Genomic DNA, 22227 nt, shown 5'->3' with positions numbered 1-22227 from the left:
TCTCAGGGCCCCGAATCTGCATTTTGTGTTAGCCTAGCTCGAATAGGACGGTGGTGAGGGCAGGAAATGGCTTTGATCTCCCATCTTTCCCAAGTGTTCTGAATGGAGAGCCTGGTACAGAATACACCCTTGACTGATGTTGGTTGAATAAGAGAGCGATGGAAAAACAGGCATGGCCTGGTGATTTCGATCCACGTCCTAGAGGTCACTACTGTGTTCGATATGTCTCCTAATCCTCTTCTTTGTGGGGTCACATTTTATTGGACCATAATTTCAAGCTTACAGAAACGAGGCAAAAAGAGGACAAAGATGTCCATGTATCTTCCACCTAAGTTTCTAGTTTAGCCACTTTTCTTTTCCTTCACCCTCCCTTTGATCCGTCCGTCTAGCTATCTTTCACCTGTCCGTCAATCATCCATCACGTATCAGTGTAGCTATGCATCTATCAACCCATCTACGCACCTATCATCTATCTGCTTATCTACTGTTTTTTTCTTCCTAACGGTCTGAGAGTTCATGGTGAACAAAATGCCCCTTAATTGCTAAATATTCACTATGTACTATCTAAGAACAAGGACATTTCTCATGCAGGTTACAGTGTGAGGGCCCCTAGACCGGAGGCTTAATGCCTTATAACTGGAGAGTGGGCAATGCTGATCTTCAGGTGACTTCAGCCTCCCTCCCAACCCCCTCCAGCACAGCCCCCCCATTGTATCTGTATTAGTGCCTTGGATTTTATAATGCAAACAGTCAGATGATCTCTAGACTTCCGAGCCTCAGAATTGCTTTGAGATCCCACGTGGAAGCAGCCTTACGTCTTCTAATCTGGGGATTCTCAAGTGCAGAAATTCTCTGACTGCCCTTGAACGCCCTGGGGAAATTCAAAGCAAATGCAAATTTCCAGACCTCAGCCCTGAGAGCTCCAGTTCAGATGGATGGAGGTTTGTGCCCCAGGAAGCTGCATTCTACCCCCGCCCCCTCCTTTGTAAAAAAATAATTAAATACAAGAATGAAGATGGAAATGTCTTCTGGTCTGAATGTTACCTATTTTGGACTTTCTCTCTTAGCAGCGTATCATAAGAATTATTCCAGGTAGGCACATTTTCAAGTGACTGCATTAAATGCCACTGCTTTGATCTATTGGAATTTATTAAGTCACTTCCAATCAGTGTTTACTTGGGTCGTTTCCAGTTTTTCACTATTATAAGTAATGCTGGAAGTACACATATTGCCAACAAATCAATGTCTACATCCCTGATTATTCCTTGAAGCCAGATTCTTAGAAGCATGATTATTGAGTCAAAAAACATGCTTAAGAAACCGCATTTGATACATGCTTCCAGCTCACTTTGTGGAGAGGCTGTGACAATTTTAACTTCTGTTAGTTTTGATCTCCTTTTAGAATTTAGTAATTTTTAAAAAGATGCCACTTTGCATTTCACTGTGGTTTTTAACCTGCATGCTTTTGTTTACCCATGAAGCAGAACATGATTTTATATGGGTGTATATGTGTGTGTGTGTGTGTGTGTGTGTGTGTGTATACACACGTATATATACACATATATTTGCATATAAAGTATTTACACACACGTACATTTATATACATGTATACATAGACGTGTATATATTTTTATCACTTACTAGGCAAAACATAGTTATATATATTTATGTGTGTGTGTATTTTGTTCCTCTTTTTTTTTTTTGGCCATTTCTGTGAAATCGGCTATTAAGTGGAAAAGAACTATAATGAGCCTATTTTTCTGCTGTAGAGAGATGGTGTCATTCTCATAGATTTGTAAATATCCTTCTCCCCCTTTTATAAGCAATATCCATTCTTTTCTTTCCTTTTTTAAAGACTTGTGGTAAGATACGCACACCATAAGAGTGACCGTTTTTAAGAGTACAGTTCTGTGGCACTCAGCACCCTCAGGATGTACTGAAGCCACCACTGACGCCTACCTTTTGTGCTTCTCCGTCTCCCTAAAGAAACCTCTGTACTGTTCAGCCTCAGCCCCCATTCCTTCCTCCCCGCCTTCTGCTGTCTGTCTCTGTGAATTTGACTCCGCTAGAAACCTCAGCTAAGTGGGAGCCTGGATATTTCACGACTGTCTTAAGTCCCTTAGCATAATATCTTCAAGTTTGCACCCATGTTGTAGCGTCGGTCGGCGCCCCCTTCCCTTTTGAGACTTCATGATATCCCGTTGTATGAATACACCACGTTTTGTTCATTCACGCCTTCATCCATCGATGGAAGCCAGTGGCTTCCACCTTTGGGCTATTGTGACTAAGGCTACTATGAACCCGAGTGTAGGCCTGTCTATTCCAGTCCCCGCTTTCACTTCTGGGCATATGCCCGGAAGACGGATTGCTGGGTCATGTGGTAAAATTCTATGTTGAAATTTTTGAGGACCCACCATGCCGTTTCCCACAGTGGCCGTGCCATTTGACATTCCCACGAGCAGGGCGGGAGGGTTCCAATTTCTCCGCATCCTCGCCAACACCTGTTGGTTTCGGTTACGTTTTGCTTTTGTTTGTTTGTTTGTTGTTGATAATAGCCATCTAGTGGTTGTGAAGGGGTATCTCATTGTGCTCATTTTCTGTTTTAATCAAATGAAAGATGACAGCTTGCCCTGATTTCCAGCAGCCGAATGGGAAATTCATTCTGTCATTTGGTGGGGGGTTGCAAAGGTTGCTCTCCCTGCTTTCTAGAATCAGGCCAGCGCTTGGTGCTAGGAAATTAGAGGAATGGTCTCTAATTCAACATCACCGCAATGCCCTGACGGCTCCCTGCCTACCCTTAGGGGCTTTTTGCTTCCAGGGAACATGTGTGGGCAGGGTTCTGGCTCTATAGGTGGTCTTACTATCTCTTTGAAGACCTACCACCAAGTAGGTTTTCCAATGTCACCCCCAAGCTGGACCCACCTATTTTAATTATGGGAAAATTCATCAATTGGCTTTAAGGTACTCCAGATAATGTTTCTCCTTTATTAATTCTCAAATTGTTATTTCAAAGAGATTACGGAAAAATAAAGCCTATTCCCTGGAACTCACAACTCAGTTTCGATCCAGTTTAACATTATGCCTTGTAAAAACGTTTATGCTATGCAAAAGAGACACATGCAAAGATAGTTATTACAATGTTTGCAGTAGTGCAAATTTATTCATTTTTTTAATGTTTATTCATTTTTGAGAGACAGAGCACGAGTGGGGTAGAGGCAGAGAGAAAGAGAGAGGAAGACACACAATCTGAAACAGGTTCCAGGCTTCAAGCTGTCAGCACAGAGCCTGATGTGGGGCTCGAACTCACAGACCACTCCAAGATCATGACCCGAGCTGAGAGGTCGGACCATGAGAGGCTTAACCAACTGAGCCACCCAGGCACCCCTGTTATAGTACCAATTTAAAGCAACTCAATGTCCATCTGTGGGGAAATGGATAAACAAACTCATATATTCATAAAATGGAAGACCATAAGGTAGTGAAAGTGGCTGAAATAAATGTACGCAAACCAACAGAGAAAAATATTAAAAATATAACACAGAGGGGGGACAAAGTTCTAAATGACTATATACAATATACTGTGATTTAAAAACTAAAGGAACGTTACCAGATTTTTATGAATACATAAAGTCAAAATATAAATATATGGGAGTGTGTAAATAATTTTAAAAACAAAATAAATAATAAATAAGATAACAAAAATTTAAATTATGGGAATAGTTTCCTTGTGACAGGAGACACTAGGTAGGAACAGAGAGATGGGACTTCTGTTTAATTTGTATTTCTTAAAAAAAAAAAAGAAAATGCCAAAAATTTAACCTTGGGTAAGAAGTTTATTTTATATTAAAGATATTATACTTTTACTGTAAATCATTTTAAAGTATTCTTTTAATAAATGGCCTGTAAACTTTTAGTCTTTTTTTTCTGACAGTTTTAAATATTTGTCTATATTTTCCTCTTTTTTCTAATTTAGGGAGGATGCGTATTTGGTTATCTTTATCCATTTAATCCATCTGGAAATTATTGTAATGCAATGTATATCCAATGAGGATACAATCACATTTGATTTCTCTTTTTTCCCTTCCTTCCTCCCTCCCTCTCTTCCCTCTCCCCCCCTTTCTTTTTCGTTCTGTTCTTTCTCTTTCTTTCTACGAAATAGCTAGCCAATTTCCCTCAAATCATTTGTTAAATTATTCTTCCTTTCTCATTGGTTTTGATTGCTTCCTTTATCACATTGAGTGCTATTATAGCATTAATTTCATTGATTTGTGTCATTTCTAGAACCAATGGTAAACTTGTTTATTTAATTTTACAGTGTGTCTTAATATCAGCTGATAAGTCTCATATTTATGACCTTCTGGCTCATAAACTATTATTTTCACCTGTTAATTTTTCTAGATGAACTTCAGAATTATTTTTTCATGTTAAAAAATTCCATTGTGATTATGTGGAATTCATAAATTAATGACAGGAAAATGAAAAAAAATAACATCCACTATTCCCCTTCATGGACATGACATATCTTCCTACTTATTTAAATCTTTAAAAGTATTTGGTCAAATTTTGAGAACATTTCCTCGTATAAATTCTAGACATATCTTCTTAGAGATATTCCTTTGTATTCTATGCTTTTATAACATCTTTATATTTATATGTTTATTTAAAAAATTTTAAAGTTTATTTATTTTGACAGAGAGAGCGCACATGTATAGCATGGAGAGGGGCAGAGAGAGAGAGAGAATCCCATGTAGGCTCCATGTTGTCAGCATAGAGCCTGACGTGGGGCTTGAACCCATGGACTGAACCATGAGATCATGACTTGAGCTGAAATCAAGAGTTGGATACTTAACCGACGGACCTCCCCCGCCCAGGAACCCCGACATTTTAATTTTTTTAATGTTTATTTATTTTTGAGAGAGAGACAGCACGTGAATAGGGGGCGAGGCAGACAGACAGGGAGACAGGATCTGAAGTGTGCTCCGTGCTGACAGCAGAGAGTCTGATGTGGGGCTCGAACTCACAAACCATGAGATCATGACCTGAGCTGAAGTCAGACGCTTAATCAGTTGAGCCACCCAGGCGCCCCTCTACGTTTTTTGGTTAATAAAAATATGTACAAGATACATTTGCCTTGATTATTATGGCATATAGAAAGTTACTGATCTTTGAATATTTATACTTCAGCCTCTCTAGCCACTTTCCATTAATTTCAGAAGTTAGTTCGCCTGAGTTCTCCAGGAGTATGATCATATTAATGGCACTCATAACCATTTTCCTTTCTTTCCTTATGTTTACACTTCTTTATGTTCCATGCCTTAATGCATACCCTAGGAATTTCAAGATACTGATTCAAGGATCTTTTACTTCTTTCCAATTTAATGTAAATGATTCTAGTGATTTGTTCTTAACTGTGATGTTTGTTATGGCTTTAAAATAGTCTTTATTCCCTTAAGGTAGCATGCCCCTTTGCTGAGTTTATCATAAGGCTTTACCAGTAATATATGTTAAGTTTATGACATAATTTTTCAGCACCTACTGAAATAATTATAAAGTTTTTATTATTGCAACTATTAATACAGATTATTGCATGAATGGATTTTCTAATTACAGGCACATTCTGTTAGGTCTTTTCTATACCATAGAGCTAATCTGTCAGAATGCTATTCATCCAGGATGGTCACTTTTCTCAACAGAGTGACACTTGCCAATTTTTTTTTTTCTCCATAACGGTCTCTGTATCATTAACATTTTGTTTTCTGACAAGCTTTTGGTTTGCAGCAAACAGTTTGATTGTCGTCCAAAGGGTAAATAAACATGACTCATCGTAATGGTTAAAATACATTGTGCGAGTTTGAGGTTGGTGACTGTCTTACAGAAGTGAGTAGTACAATAGGTCTGACTCTTAACACCTTTAGATCAATTCCAGTAAAAGAAGACCGAGGAAATGAAAATGGAAGCCAATAAACCTTCATTGCACCATGGCAGAATTTGCTGCTACGGGTGCTTTACTTATTATTTGCACGGGGAAAGTATCACTTCTCCTGCTCTGGCACACGTTGTCCTAACACAAATGTGCTAACTACACAGGCCATTGTCCGTTACGTGGACCATTGTTAAGTGTTGTACTTCTAGAATAGTTTCTCTTGGGTTTCTTAGAATGGAGTGCTCATTTTCACTTAAACATTTTCTTCTTTTAATCTTTGAATTATTCAACAAAAATGTATTCAGGGTCTACTCTGTGCCCTATTGTGTGCTGGGTCCGGGGGAAACATTTTAGAAACTTTAGACATGATCCCTCTGGTTACAGAATTCGCTTACATATCCGTAAGTAAGATTCAAAGTTTTTTTCATGCTCGTTATTTGTACCTTGTCAGAGTTTATCAATTGTTACTTTTCTGTGTCTTTTGTTACATGTTTTAAGTACATAATACAGCTTAATTGTTGATGGCTTGAATGTTCTAGAACTAGTCATTCAGTATGTGCCAGGTAGGATTCTGGATACTGGAGATTCCAAAGTGAAGGAAAAAAGACAAAAATCTTTGTCCCCATGGAGGCTACTCTATTCTAATGAAATCCCAATTACGCCATCAGCACAGAGCCTGATGTGGGGCTCGGACCCACAAACCGTGAGATCATGACCTGGGCTGAAATCAAGAGTTAGACGCTTAACCGACCGAGCCACCCAAGTGCCCCGCTGTGTCCTTCTTGTGCGTCAGGCTCTGCTTTTGTGGCTCCCGTAGTTTGAGTGGCAAGTGGATGCTGAAGGAGTTAAGTACGCATGTGATCGGGATCACCGGGATGGGAAGATAAGATTGGCTCAAGGAAAACAGGGTGCCATGTGTGTTAATGAGCACGGGAAAAAGCCATAGTAGCATTTATTCATTCATTCACTCAAGAGTCAACAAAAATTTCTGAGCTAAAATGACTCTGAGCCCATACGTACGGTGGCAACTTAAATATGGTCCCTTGTGAGTTTCCATAAACACTGACGTGGCTTCCTAGCCGGGTCTAAAGTGTCTATACAACCTACAAATGCAGTGGTGTTTATGAGAGAAGATTGTCTTCCTACGTCATATTTCACTAACGATAATAGTAATACTAACAGCTAAAATTTATCGAGCATTTTCTACGTGCAGGGCATATGCTAAACCCTTTACGTGCATATTCTGTAATCCTCAAGAACCCTAAAGTAGGTAAAATTAATATCTCCATTTGAGCGATGAACATCCTGAGGCTTAGACGCCTGAGAAACGGGTCCAAGATCACAGCGAGTAAGTGGTGGGTTTGAGATGTCATGGATCCACCACAATGTCATGGAACGAGCTTCCGTTTTAAACGAAGGTCAGGGACAGGAAATGAATCCGCATACTTCGCCAAACATGTCAAGAATGTGAAATAACTCTCTCCCGGTTTTCACAGTCTTTCCGAGTAAATAATCTTCAGCAGAATCCACCCCAAGCATGCAATTCTTTGCATGCAACATACATAGTCACGAAGGACAAGACACTGTTCACTGCAGAGAACGCTCCCACATTTCGCACCTGCCCTACTGCTGGTAATGACCTATCCTGGTTTCTTTTCAAGGACCGCATCTGAGCAAAACACCCTTTCCCCAAGCAACAGGTGTCTGCGTGCCCACTGGAGCAGAACAAGAGAAGGTGGCCCATGGCTGGTCTCAGGTAGGCACCACCCGTCTGCTACACGAAGGTCTGAAGAAAGGTTTGACGCTTTGAAGCTTCCGTGTTTCGTCGGGTCTCCTGTCAACACGCGTGCTCGCCTCACCATCCACTCTCCCAAATGTGCTATATACATGCAGACAGAACTAGCTGTCACCCGAGCCTGGGGGCACCGGGAGGATCTGCCTGTCCTCTCCCTCCCCGTCTCTTTCATCATTGCCGTTATCATTTATTAAGCACTTACTGTGTGTCCAGCACGCTGCTAAGGTCTTATCTGCATTCATGCCTCACAGCAATCCTATGAAGTAGCTACCTTTCACTCATTTCTCAGATGATAAAGCAGGCTGCGAGGTGGTTGAACTGCCTCAAGGTCACAATGAGGAGCAACGTCTGGATTAAAACCTGAATCTATTTAGCCCCGGAGGATGTGCTCTTAACTGCAAAGCTACACTGCTTGCCTTAAAGGATTTACACTAGGGTGTAGGATCAAGGAACAATGGACCAGATGTGTGGATCTAAGATAAGCCTGTATTTACATAAAGTGACAGGGCTGAGATTTAGAGGTTCTTAATCTGGGGTCCATAGACCTCTGGGTGGCTAAAAATAGACTGTGGCGGCCTCGTAACCCTCTAGAACAGGAGGCAGCGATCTTTTTCCTTTTTTCTTAAAGGACCAGATAGTAACTATTTTAGGCTTTGCAGGCCATATGGTGTCTGTCGCAAACAATCATCTCTACTGTTGTAGTGCAAAGACAGCCACAGACAGTATACAAACGAACGGGCCAGGCTGTGTTCCGATAAAACTTTATTTACAAAGATAGGCAGCTAGCCAGCAGGCTCTAAAATGGTGCGTGAGTTCTAGGTATATACGTGCATTTTTGCTGTCCTTAGACGATCCAGAGTTTTCCGTCGCTTCTCACGACGATTCGAAATCCAAGACGGCTAAGACCTGGTCTAAATGGTCTCCAAGCCCCTCCGAACTGAGACATTCCAGCATTCTATGGATTCTGCATGTGTTTTAAATTAACATTCTCTTAAAGATTCTTTCTCCCTAACAGCCTCATTTGATGCATTCTGCTGTGAACTCTTAAGCGGATTATAATCCCCCGCCCGTCGTTGAGAAGGAAACGAAGGACGTACTGCCATTTCAACTTCCCTGGCTTTCCTAGCCAGATGGTAGCGGCTGGAACACGAATACACTCCCGACTGGAAAACGGCAGCTCGGTCCCGCACCAGCTAGTTTGGCGTTTGCTCAGCCTTTTTCTTCTTCTTCCCAGAGATCACATTCTGTGTCCCACTGAGCCTTCACCACCGAAAGCACTCACTTGTCTTGACCGTATTGATAACGCAGTTTGGACTCATGCAGTCAGCCAGGTCGGCCCAGGTAAGGTGTGGAGGGAGAGACGCTGTCCGATGCGTTTCACTGACACATCTCTGCGTCTGTTCAGAGACCGTCCCCCTCCCAAGAAAACTTGGTTCTTCCTCTTAGGATTCCCCAGCTCCGTGAGCTGCAGCATCTTACTAACCGCCTGCAATGACACCCACGGGTACCTTTACCCTGCCCGCCGCTCCGTGGGACTTGTGTGCCCCTGACTGGGATCTTTGGGTGGACCTCACTGATTATGTTCCTTTTTTGTCCAGAGTCTGGTACCCTGCTTGGCATATCTGTTCTAGCTTTTTAGCACCAAGATCCCTGAAAGCTACAGCCAGTTTTAAACGCTCTGAGAATCAAAACAGTGATTGTCCCATCAACTCGAATAAGAAGCCAGATTGCTTTAAATTTGAGGGAGGAAAAAGGAGATACGTTAAAACAGGGAATCACAAATTTGCCCTTATATTGCAGGTTTCTGAGCACGGCGCAAGAAGGGGAGAAAGGACAGAGGGCTAGAGGATGACGAACGTCGAGGCCGACAGGGGTCTGCACGCTGCTCCCCGAGCGCGCCTGCGCCCGAACTCGGCGTCGCCAGCGCGCGGCGATTTCTCATAGCGAGCGACCCCCGAAGAAGGAAATAAGCCCGCAAATGAAAATAAGGGGAACATCAGTCACTCAGCCGGGACTCGTGGAGACTTTATTCCAGGCTAGACGCGTGTATATATCACATCGGCGTTAGTGCGAGCGCTCTGAAATGAAACCTAAGAGGGCCACGTGGTGCGGCTTGTCCCTCCAACTCGTGTTTCAGCTCGGCCTTCTGGTCGCTGTCACCTGCCAGCAGCGTGGTGCCCCGTAAACAGAAATGGGTCGCGGGCGCGTGGGTCGCTCGTGTCCTGGCAGGTCATTGTGTGACCTTGGCTGGCCAAGCCCTGTGCCTTAGTTTCCTGATTTGTCACGTGTAAGAATTCCCTGCTCTGCATACTGCAGAGGGGCGTTAGGGGGGGCTGGAATATATATATATACTTGCACTTGGACGAGTATAAAACACCAGATAAATGTGAAATTGACCTTGTTCTTTTTGCTTAACAAGGTAGTGGGTAGGCGGGGGGTGCGGGTGATGGCATTTTGCACAGAAGGCTTAGTGACTCAATGAAGTGTCCCCCCCCCCCCGTAATATCTGGTCTGGGATTATTACCGCGTTCTCGGTGTTTCTAGACATCCTTCTCCCCTTCAGAAATGCCAGAGGTGAAAAATACTATTCCACTGCTATAATTTGTCACCCTGGCTGCCTGAGCAAGAAAGACCTGCATAGACGGTTTAGTAATTAAGCTTTTCAACACAGCATCATAAAGTTTTATTCTGGCGGAGGCTATATTTATCAGCTAACAAGTATTAAATCACCCCACTGCTCGAGCCGTTTCTCACTTAAATACGCTCCTTTCAAAACAGAGCGGCTCTCCGTGGCTGTCTTGATTTAATAAACGTTCTTGTTTGGAAATACCGTGGTGCTGTGTGGTCCTATGGGGCTGACAGACACACGCCCCCGTCACCTCTCCCAATACTGCTGACTCCTATTTCCCCGGGGGGGGGGCATACTGGACACCCCAGCGCTGGGTCGTTCAGGGCATCCTGGCCCTCTGAGTTTTGTGGCCCTCTGGGATGGCTTCCAGATTTTTCTCTAACCATTTTAATTTCTGAAGGGAAAGAGGTGAATGAAAATAAAGAACACAAGCATTGGATAAATTTTGTTTCCTTATTTGAGCATCAGGAAATTGGTCTTTTCCTCGCAGAGAGGGATCTAAATGTAAGATGAGTTTTCAAAACGACTGAAATGATCTACCTACTAGGCAGGGCTGAGTCTTTTCCCATATTTGCCACAGAGTTCTCAAAACAGATGCAGCATTAGTAGGCAAACGTACTCGGAAGGAATTGATATTTATTTATTTATTTATTTATTATTATTTTTTTTTTTAGAAATTTTAAATTTTTTTTTTTTCAACGTTTATTTATTTTTGGGACAGAGAGAGACAGAGCATAAACAGGGGAGGGGCAGAGAGAGAGGGAGACACAGAATCGGAAACAGGCTCCAGGCTCTGAGCCATCAGCCCAGAGCCCGACGCGGGGCTCGAACTCACGGACCGCGAGATCGTGACCTGGCTGAAGTCGGACGCTTAACCGACTGCGCCACCCAGGCGCCCCAGGAATTGATATTTAAAAGCCCTCAGTAATGACTTAGAAAAATCTTTTCTCCAAGTAACTCACCCCAACTTTGTAAGTCATTTTCCTTCTCTTTTCTTTGGAGGATGTGCATTCATGAGACAAACGTAACACTTCCTCAGACTTCAGGATGCTCTCTGTCAAATGGCTCCAGAATTACATTCATTAAAAACAAGATGGTTAACACATTCGAGTCTTTTCTGCTAGACTTTAAGGGTAAAACCAAATTGATCAAATAGGGGCCAAAATGATTAAAGGAATCTCAATATTCTTCTTCATATCACATCAGAAATCACTTAATTTCCCCTTTTCTTTCTCTGCTTTCAAAAATAAGTGACATTGACCATATGTAGGCATTTCAGTGTTTCATGAGTTGGTTGCTAAATGTAACAACATTCCGTAGGATCACAAAGCCTGCTTTGTGCTACAACATAAGCAATTTCTGCCCATGCTTTCAATGTGTGTGTATATATGATACAAGGCATGTGAGTGTGAAACCTTCAATACCACCAAGGTAAGAAGTATTTTGTTCAACTGTTCATCGTCTGAGAGGCCGCAATAATTTCTTTCCTTGCACAATTATAAAATAGCACTCGCCATTTTGCTTTTCAAATTAGCAACAAGTAGCTTGTTTCAAAGGCCAGGGATCAATTTCTCTCCAGCCAGTCATTGGCAGGAAGCATGTGGGTCACTGAAGCATGTGGGTGATATGCTGAACCACTAAGCTGGCAAATATTGAACTATTTTAAGTGCATCTATTTTCTAGCTCAGTAAATTTTCTTGTTGTATTAAATTCATTAAACCTGACACGGTCTAAATGCCACAGCGCATCCTGGAGAGCGCGTGAAGGTAACAGCACCAGCCATCAGAGACAGCCGAAGATAAAGATCGATGTATTTTCTCTCAGTTTGTGTTTAATTGTTACTTTCGTATTAAGCGTGAATTTTGTTTTTTAAGGTTAGAAACTATCGTATGACTTGGAAAGTCCAGTTGAATCTGGTTATTTTCTGAAAATGTGAAGACAGGTTTCTTTGTCAGTCGATTGCCCTCCAAACCACAATCCTGGAGATGATGACACCTGAGACCTACAGGTCAGGATCATTTAATAACTTGAGAGACACAGAAAGAACCCTCCGTTATCCACAGTTCAGGGGAATTGAGTAGTTCGGCAATCTGCAAAAACATTGAACCAAGGTCATGCTCGAAGATTGAAAATGAAGATTTGATATTAATTATTCTTTATTTGGAATTGAAATTCTCAAAAGAATCAAGGTTTTGGAACATGAACTATTATTTTGATTTGACATACTTTTTTGGGGGGGAGGGTTATTTGTTATTCTTAAACATTATTTTTTATTTTTCTTTAACAAGGAGTAATCATGGCAATTCAGAAACCCCGTGAAAGGTGTACTGTACAGAGAATCTTCATTGCAACTTGCGTTGTAACTATCAAAATTACGAAATCGATTTTATACTCCATACGAAAAATTTTCCAGTAATTTCTCTCAGCAAAATAGAAAACAAAGTAATCTCTCACAGAGAACTGTGAAACCAGAAACCCCAAACACAGGTAGAGAATAAAGATCCAGGGGCTAAATTTGGTTCTTTAAAGCTTCTAGAACACACAGGGCAGAAGAGACACAGCCGTCGAAGTTGGACTGGGTGAACCCATCCCCTCCACACACAAGGAAAGGTTCCCGATGAAGAGTCAATTGGCCATGAGAGTTGGCAGGAGCACTTATCACCTAAAAAAGTTAAAAACAACAACAACAGACAAAAGGATTGCGATTGACGTTCTCTGCCCCGTTACGCCGTGATGTCAACACTCACCCGGGGAGGAGTTCTCTACCTGCAGAAATCACGCTCTATCTCAAGGAGCAACGGCGCACAAAACGAGGACCCCTAAACCCCTCCCCTCACCCAAGTATTTACACTGACCTTCTCAAATGTCGACATTTTCAGGTGGTTGATACACTTAACCCAAGTGTGTTGAACTTCAAAAATAGTAGGTCACGATATGCTCAATTAGTTGAAGGTACAGCATTTTTTTGATAAGGGGGGGGAATGATATTTGTGAAATCATTTACCTATTATTGGGTCCCGGCTATGTGCTAGACAAGGTAAACAGAGCAGAGATTTAAGGACTGTATCCCGAAGTACTTTCCAGCCCAGCACGGTCTGCTAGCACATAACAGTGTCTAAGGGCTAAGACAGGGTGAGTGAGAGGGTGCTACCTTGGGGTGGGAGGGTGCCCAACCCAGCACAGCCGGATAAAGAAACCTTCAAAGGGGAGGTGACAGGTCATTTCACTTGAGTTCTGCCGGGTGCATAGGAGTTTACCAGTGTAGGAAACAGGCCTTTCCAAAGAGAATGAGTAGCATGTGCAAAGACCCCATAGTCCATGGGCAAGAGAGAACAATGTGTGTTTAGGAAACTGTGGGGTTGGTCACACTGTGTGTGTGCGTGTGTGTGTGTGTGTGTGTGGTAGGGCTAATCAGAGGAAGGGACACGGCTGAAAGGCAAGTTAGGAGGCATTTAGTGTTTCAAAATTAAAATGTATAAAACTTATAAACACAGGTCTATTAAAAATGTAGAACTGACTTACTAATAAGCCAAAAGGGAGAGAATTAGCTGAAGTCTGGGATTTATTTTATTTTATAGAACCAGGTTTATAACATTTGAAATGGTGAAAAGGGCATAGAGGTTATTTCCTGGAGAAAAAAAATATCTATTCTCAGACTTGGGATGAGTGTTGCTAATAAGCTTTGAGAGCTGGGAGAGTGAGCCGGGTGGTGGGGGGTGAACACAGTCGTTTTGGACACTGAGATGATTTGGCCCCTAAAGCACCCCAAGCCCCTAAAATGCAAATCACACAAACTTATTATAAAGGCACTCTCTGGGCGCCTGGCTGGCTCGGTTGGTAGAGGATGTGGCTCAATCTCGGGATTGTGAGTTCAAGCCCCACATCGGGGCTAGAGTTTACTAAAAAAAATAAATAAATAAAATCTCTTCCCCTATAAAAAAAAAAAAAAGGCAATCTCATTTGGGGTTGCTTCCCGGCACAACTTCAGGGGATGCCATTCACACAGACGACAACGTGGCAGTTCTGGTCTCTTACACGTTTTCACGGAAAGGAACAGACTAAGGCCCACGAAGATTTGCTATTTTAAAAATTACCAGGGGCGCCTGGGTGGCGCAGTCGGTTAAGCGTCCGACTTCAGCCGGGTCACGATCTCGCGGTCCGTGAGTTCGAGCCCCGCGTCGGGCTCTGGGCTGATGGCTCAGAGCCTGGAGCCTGTTTCCGATGCTGTGTCTCCCTCTCTCTCTGCCCCTCCCCCGTTCATGCTCTGTCTCTCTCTGTCCCAAAAATAAATAAACGTTGAAAAAAAAAATTAAAAAAAAAAATTACCAAAACCAAAAAATAATCAAGAAATATACCAAATACTATTTGGATTATGGGGCTGAGATCTGGTTCTAGATAGGTTGAGTTAGTACATGCTTTTACAACTTTTTAAAACCGGAAAAACTTTGCAGAGGTTTTTTAATTTACAGGCCATATTTTGCTTTAAAAAAGAGGTTGGGAAGGCGTCTGGGTGGCTCAGTCAGTTAAGCAACCGACGCTCGGTTTCGGCTCCCAGTTTGAGAGATCGAGCCCTGCACTGGGCTCTGCACTGACAGTGAGGAGCCCGCTTGGGGTTCTCTCTCTCCCCTTCTCTCTCTCTGCCCCCATCCCCCAAGATAAATAAATATACTTTAAAAAAAGGAAGTTAGGTACAACTATTCCTTTGTTGAATCCCTAAAGATATGGACGTTTAAAGTCCCGTGTTGCGCATATTCGATGTAAACTTTGAAGAGTGCCCTCTCACTTTTCTAGAGGCCATGTGACAGGAGCAGCACCTTTCATACATGTTGTAGATAATCTTTGTTTTAAATTATGCCGTAGTTTTAGCTTATTGTGTTCAATTGCGATTTCATTTTTTCCTTGCTTTATTGAGGTATAACTGACAAATAAAAATTGTATATATTTAAGGTGTACAACGTGATGTTTTGATATGCGTGTATACATTGTAAAATTGTTGTCATAATCAAGTTAACATATCAGCTCATATAGTTTCCATTTTCTCTTTCTTTTCTTTTCTCCCTTCCTTCCTTCTTTCCTTCCTCTTTCTCTTTCTTTTCTTTTCTTTTCTTTTCTTTCCTTTTCTTTCCTTCCTTCCTTCCTTCCTTCCTTCCTTCCTTCCTTCCTTCCTTCTTACCTTCCTTCTTTCCTCTCTCTCTCTCTTCTTTCTTTCTTTCTTTTTTTCTTTTCTTTTCTTTCCTCTCTTCCTTCTTCCTCCCCCCCCCCCGCCTTCCTTTTGGTGAATCACTTTATGATGTATCCTCTTGGTGAATTTCAAGTATACTATACAGCCTTGTTAACTACAGTTGTGTTGCTGTACGTTAGCTCCCCTGAATGGACTTGCTCTCTGTAACTGAAACTTCGTACCTTGGACCAGCATCCCATTTTCTCTCCCACGGCTCCTAGCATTCACTGCTCTGCTCTCTGTTTCTATGGGTTTGACTATTTTAGATTCCGTATATAAGTGAGATCATGCATTGTTTGTCTCTCCATAGCTGAGAATCTTGAAATCAGCTGAAACGATCTTTGAGAGGCTCAAAGAGACAGCACAGAGGACAGACACTGAAGAACAGACCTGGGCGTTCAACCAGAACCTATAAACTCCTACTTTAGACAGAATTTAAACAGGTTGGATTATTTGATTTGTCGGTGAAATACTAAGGGAAGAACAAAGCCTTTAGGTTCTTATATATATATTAATGACTTCAGAATGTGGTAACAAATAGTTTGAAAGCAAGGGAGGCTATAGGAACACTCAAAAACCAGATGAGGCTGGGAAGAAGCTTGGCAATCTGGTGCCATTGAGTAGAGGGGCAAAGAATTTTTTGACTCTTAACAGGCCCTGAGGGTGCCTGCTATGTTTTCCTGCATTCACTAATGCTCATGATGATGCCCCAGTATCCAAGAACCAGTCCTAATATGCATAAGATGTTACTTGTGAGCATTTCTCGAATGTTCACCGCCGGCCAAATGCTTTACGTGTGCACCCGTTTCATGAACGCAGCAACCCTGCAGGGCGGTTATGACTGTTCTCATTTTATAGAGGAGAACACTGAAGCTCGGGAAGATTGTCACCTGCCCCAGGACAGAGAGCTAGGAGGTGAGGAAAAAGAGACTTGGATAGAGCAAGCAGACTCTGGAACTCATCTTTTTAACACTTTCAGAAACATTTCCACGAAGACGCGATTTAAATGAAACAAACACAAATGTGTGATAGTCACTGACAGTTTTACGCATCTGGAAAACTCACATAAATGGGACGACTCATCCATATACATGTGTACGTATGCACACGTGTGTAATACAAAGGAACGCATGCACGTATGTATGTATAATTTTTAAAACAAAACAAAAGATTTGACAGCCTCTTAGCTTAATGCACCTAGAAAATTCACATAAATGGAATAGCCCCTTCATACGTATTCATATATACATACGTGTGTGTGTCTATGTATAATGGAATGCTATTTGATGAGTGGCATTTTGAGTGGCAAATGCCAGATGGCAGGTCACGTGGCTGGAAGACCCGGCCACCCATGAGCCGGTCTGCAGTTTGGAGGAAATCAGTCTCTCTGCGTTGAGGTGCGACCGTCCATTTTGCAATCACCCAACAGGGAAAGTACGGAAACACGAAGCGTGTGCTCGCAAGTTCTTTCCCCTGAGTGATGTAGATGGCCCCTCGCTGGAGGGGCACGCGGTGGCCAAAGCCACAGGCTGTCACTGCGCTTCCAGCCACAGTGAGGAACCACAGCTCGATGGCTATGTTTCGGACGGGTGGCAGGGCTGAACTGCCCCCTTGGAAATCCAGGTTGTGTCTGGAGGGTCAGGGAGGGTCAGAAAAAAGTCCTGCTGTATCAGCTGATGCTCTGGGTCGCTAGCGCAACGCTTCTATATGCTTCGGTGATGACTGGACCAGACATATAAATTCGAAGCAGAAAAAGGAGTTTTATTTCTAAGCTGTCTTAGCCCCTGCGAATGTGTTTTACGCCTCTCTCCACCTGCGGCACAAAACGGAAACTCGTTGGCTCCCCGTGGAAGTCCTTCCATGACCATGTCTTCCCTCCTCTCTTGTCCTGCCTCTCACCTTCGCCATGTGTCCTGTCTACATTCGCCCTGATCTTCTGCAGAAATGCCCTTCCTTGTCATGTTTCTGTGACTTTGAACGAGCCATCCCACGCAGTGACGTTGCAGTTCCTTTCTTCCCTGCCAAGAAAATTGCTCATCCCAAAAGAACTAACACAAATGTCGCCTGCTCTGAGGTCTTCGTGCCCTGAGAGGCAGGCTAAGTATCTTTTCAGGGTGTTGTTTTCATCTATGATGTTACTTGTTAGTTTGCACTGTAATTACGTCCGGTCTTGTCTCTCTTCTAGATTGCGCGCTTCTAAGAGCAGGGCTTGGGATGCACTAATCCTTGTATCCAAGTCTGGGAACGGTGCCTAGCCCCTATTAAGTGTGCAATAAATGTTTATTGAGTTTTAAAAAAAGACAATATTGTACACACAGTTGATCAAAGGAAGGTCTTCGCAGGGAACCATCTACACAAAAAGTGTTATTCAGAGGCTCCCACAGGGCTGGGAGCAGCTCAAATGGAAGAGATACTGTATTTAGAATGTTCTCAATAATGATGAATGAAGGGCTGTCCTCTCCTCGCGTCTCGGGCTGTGAGCTGCTTTATGTGAACATCTTGTGTGTCATGTATTAAGTGGAATCACACAAAGCTGTTGATTCTGTAGGTCAGGAATGCTAAATGTTGTCCCCTTTTATACAGTTTAACCTGTTTCTTCGTACTATGCTTATTAGCTATAATGATATACACAAAGTGTTTTCATTAAAGATGAAAAGAGAGGCACAGACAAGAAGGCTAACGGCGACTTCAAAATGGCGATTACTGGGGCATGTGGGGGGTCAGTTGGTTAAGCATCTGACTTCTGCTCAGGTCATGATTTCATGGTTCACGGGTTCGAGCCCCGCGTCGGGCTCTATGCTGGCAGCTCAGAGCCTGGAGCCTGCTTTGGGTTCTGTGTCTCCCTTTCTCTTTGCCACTCTCCTGCTCACGCTCTCTCTCTCTCTCTCTCTGTTTCCCCAAAATAAATAAACATAAAGAAAAATTCAAAATGGCGATTAGCAACAAAGCAAAGGTGATAATTAGCAAAAAAAAAAAAAAAAAAAAAATTCCAGTACACACATGACAATGCACATTCTTCCCTCCACACCTAAGCTGACAGCAAAAGACTGTCCTCGGGCTGTCAGACACCTACCCAAACAGAACGATCTTGCTGTTTGGCCGAGAGCATGGCTGTATTGTAAGTTGATTCATTCTAGTGGACTGCCAGCCCAAGATTTGGTTGCTTAAAACCCACCTTTCTGAAATACGGCACTAAGTGATATCCATGCGGAGCTGGGCAAGAACTGAGGTCTCACAGAGTCTAATCTTAGGTGTGCAACCAACCTGATAAGAAAATGAGGACAACGTTTAAACAATCAGGCTCTTAACACTGCATTTCCTCACTTGTCACGAATGCAAATTATACCGCCTTTCATTGAATCTAAGGCACCGTCGATTGGATGAGGCACCAATATTTTACGTACCAGTGAGACGGAAAATGGTGGCAACATGACACCAAGCTTTATACTTACTAGAAAGGCTCTTTAAGACTTATCTACGAGTAGATCTTATGCCGAGATAGAAAGGAAATAAGAGGGGAACACAGGCTCGGCCTTTCCAAAAACGTCTTCACATATAGAGTGTGACCTCTCTGCTCTTTAACTCAGAGTTGTCCACACCCACGGTCTTCCCCACATCGTCCGCCCCCTGCGCCTCCTAGAGCATGGGTGATGGGTGACGTGACATTTCTTACATGGGTGACCCACCGAATTGTTCCTGCTCGCATTTTCTTTTTTTAAGTAAAGTGTTTTATTTATTTATTTTTTTAATTTGTTATTATTTTTTTTAACGTTTATTTATTTTTGAGACAGAGAGAGACAGAGCATGAACGGGGGAGGTTCAGAGAACGAGGGAGACACAGCATCTGAAACAGGCTCCAGGCTCCGAGCTGTCAGCACAGAGCCCGACGCGGGGCTCGAGCTCACGGACTGCGAGATCATGACCTGAGCCGAAGTCGGACGCTTAACCGACTGAGCCACCCAGGCGCCCCCATGCTCGCATTTTCTGGGAGCCACTGATACCTGTCTCGCAAGTTCTGAACCATGCACTTTCTCTTCGGTGGGAAGGAGAGGTCTTCCGAGGGTGAGAGCCACCACGACTCGTATGCTTTTCTCAAATGGTCCTCAGGTAACCTGCTCGTTAAACTATCAAGGGGCTGCTGTGGAGGGAGGTCCCACGTTACACCACCCGAAATCGCCAAGTTCGTGTGAAAACAACCTCCTGATGTGTCCTGATGCATACCGACTTGGTGGCATCTCACAATGGGTGAAATAATGGCAAATACAAAATGAGGGAAGGGGAGAAGTTTGGTGAGTACTTAATGGGAGTAAACGCCTGGCAAGTCTAACAATAATGAAAAACAGGATTCTTTAAGCAGGGCCTTTCCTGGTAACGGTGTCTCGGGGTCCAGACACTGGGGTCTTCAGCATTGCTGGTTTAGAGCAATGCCAAACCCCAAGAAAAGGCGCAGGCTCAAGTGAAACTGACAGAGACAGACCGGTGAGCAGAGAATCGACTTGCTCCTTTGAACAGGTAAATGGACCGATTCCAGGACCGGGCGGGCAAATCTCCTCAACCGTGTCCTAGATGATCGGCGTGACCCCGCCAGCCACCTTCTGGCAGCCATCACTAATTGACTGTGGCGTTCTCTCCCGCTGAGCCCAGAAGTGGCCACAGCATCCTTCCCACCTCATTGCTTCAGGCAGCCACGACCAGTCCGTCGGAGTTGGCACTGGAGGGGGAATCCTGTAAACCCATCCTGGGTTCGAAGACTGCAAACACGGAATCAGACATAAGCGAATTAAATATTCTTCGCTGTTTTTGTTGTTGTTGTTGTTTGTTTTCTCTTTTCTCGTTAAGCCGGGATAGTCTGATGCATCACCTTTGTCTAAACCAGACATGTTTCAACGCCAAGAATTAGGAGCACATCAGGAGCTATTTCCTCTGGACGATGCCAGGGGCCCAATTCTAATGTTTTCTAATAATCTTCTAATCATCATCTACAGCCCTTGGTTCTTAACCTCCCTCCACACCGTCATCCCTCCACGGGTCGCACCGGGGCTTTGACTGCCGGGTGAAGATACAAGGCACGCATTTTGGCTACAGCCGCATGCCGCAAATCTGTGCGTCACAAGTATCAGGGCTTGTGGGAAAAGCAGAGTTGGAACAGATCTTCCAAAACTGCGAGAACCCTGACCCAAGCACTCACAAAAACAATACCCATCCTAGTAAAGCGACTAGCACGAGGAGTGTTCTCCTAGCCTCTGCGTCTGGTGACACCTTTGCAGCCTGAACTCTGCTTCCTCCTCCACGATGTGGGTCCCGGGGGACAGTTGCTCCGAAAAGAGACCATTTCGATCTAAATTTAAAATATCGAGGAGGGAGCCTTCATCAAGGCATCATCTCACTAGAGGGGAGACATCTTTGTGAATTCTTCATTAGCACTTAACAATTTCCCCAGAGAGTTGGCCGTGGCAGGAACCCCAACGGTTGTCAAGGCCACTGTGACAACCACCGTTTGCCCTAAAGAAAGGCACCTCCGGAGATTTTTCAAGTTTTTTTTTCTTAGATTTTCCTATTTGCCGAAGCTTCGTCTCTGCTTGTGAGAAAACTCACCCCGGTCACTTGAAAACATAAACACGTACGACACCAATACGATCCCCCTATGACCCTAATTTCCTATTTCTCAATTGCATTTGAAATAATTCACATTAAAAAAAAAAAAACCCAGGTGCTACAAAAGACTGAGCAACTTTATGATTCTCTTGTGTTACATTACGTTCCGGAGGGTCACGTTCATTGGACGTGGGACGCCTGGGTCTGGACAAATGGAGATGTCTGAGGCATCGCTTGCACTTTCGATAGCCACACTGAATATTTAAATTGATTTCTATCAATTTCAGTGTCTGAGGGTGTCTCTTTCCTCCGATTGTCCCCGGAGTCCAGGGAAACCTGATTGTCTCCTGGATGCACACTAACTTGGTTGGGGCAAACTCTGAGTGAACATCTCCTTTTGCGGGCATTTCCCCAGACCATTGTGTGTGGGGGGTACTGACCACACTGGCAATAAGAACGGCAAGGAAGGCTGAGATGCAGTGGGGCTGATTCATACATTTCCTCACTTCCTCTCCTCGGCCGCCAGCGTAAACCTGAACCCATGCCATGGTACATAAACAGCAGAAATGGAATATTTGGTTAACTTATTCTTTTATAGCCCCGATGCAAAGCTCAAAGGTAGCGGTTCCCAAAAGTCAATCTATGGCAAGAAGAGAAAAAATAAGGAGAATTACGAGCTTTTTCACGGAGCCGAATGTATTCTATTTATAAATCGGGTATGAGGTTACATCTTTACTATTTTTTTTTTCTTTTGGTTATCCCTTCCATTAAATTCTGGAGGCTGTGTTTGTGCTTCTCAAATTCTTAAGGGCAGAACGCAAAGATAGCAATATTATACTGCTTCCCAAGACATCCCAAGAGGGATTTTACCGGTCCGTGAAATAAAAACGCTTGGACGGTTTTGCATAAAGCCGGGGTGAGCGAGGGGGAAGGGCAGAGGGGAGGCTTTGGAAAACCACCAGGAATCTCAGGTAACACTGCATAACCTTTGGTTTGGACTTGGTGAGTGGACGAGCAATTTTTAAAAAATGGAATAAAATCTCGTGTATGACTCATTTCCCAGA

General features: G+C 43.4%; 1 protein-coding gene across 6 annotated transcripts in view; it reads right to left on the bottom strand.

Moving 5' to 3' along the window:
* Positions 1-22227, bottom strand: part of RNLS (renalase, FAD dependent amine oxidase) — a 293352-nt gene that overhangs the window by 17172 nt on the left and 253953 nt on the right. Inside the window, exon 7 of one of the 6 annotated variants that reach the window (XM_030335568.1) lies at positions 11246-12437. The exons of 4 other annotated variants lie outside the window; for them this stretch is intronic. In XM_030335568.1, the coding sequence (XP_030191428.1) occupies positions 12363-12437 (75 nt within the window). In that variant the 3' untranslated portion in view covers positions 11246-12362. Of the gene's footprint in view, positions 1-11245; positions 12438-12485; positions 13010-22227 lie in introns of those variants that run through there. One more of the 6 variants, XM_030335566.1, reaches the window with a different exon arrangement.

The sequence above is a fragment of the Lynx canadensis genome, chromosome D2 (assembly GCF_007474595.2).
Source record: "Lynx canadensis isolate LIC74 chromosome D2, mLynCan4.pri.v2, whole genome shotgun sequence".
NCBI lineage: Eukaryota > Metazoa > Chordata > Mammalia > Carnivora > Felidae > Lynx > Lynx canadensis.
Note: the sequence above shows the minus strand (reverse complement) of the source record. Positions and strands in the feature narration are given on the sequence as shown.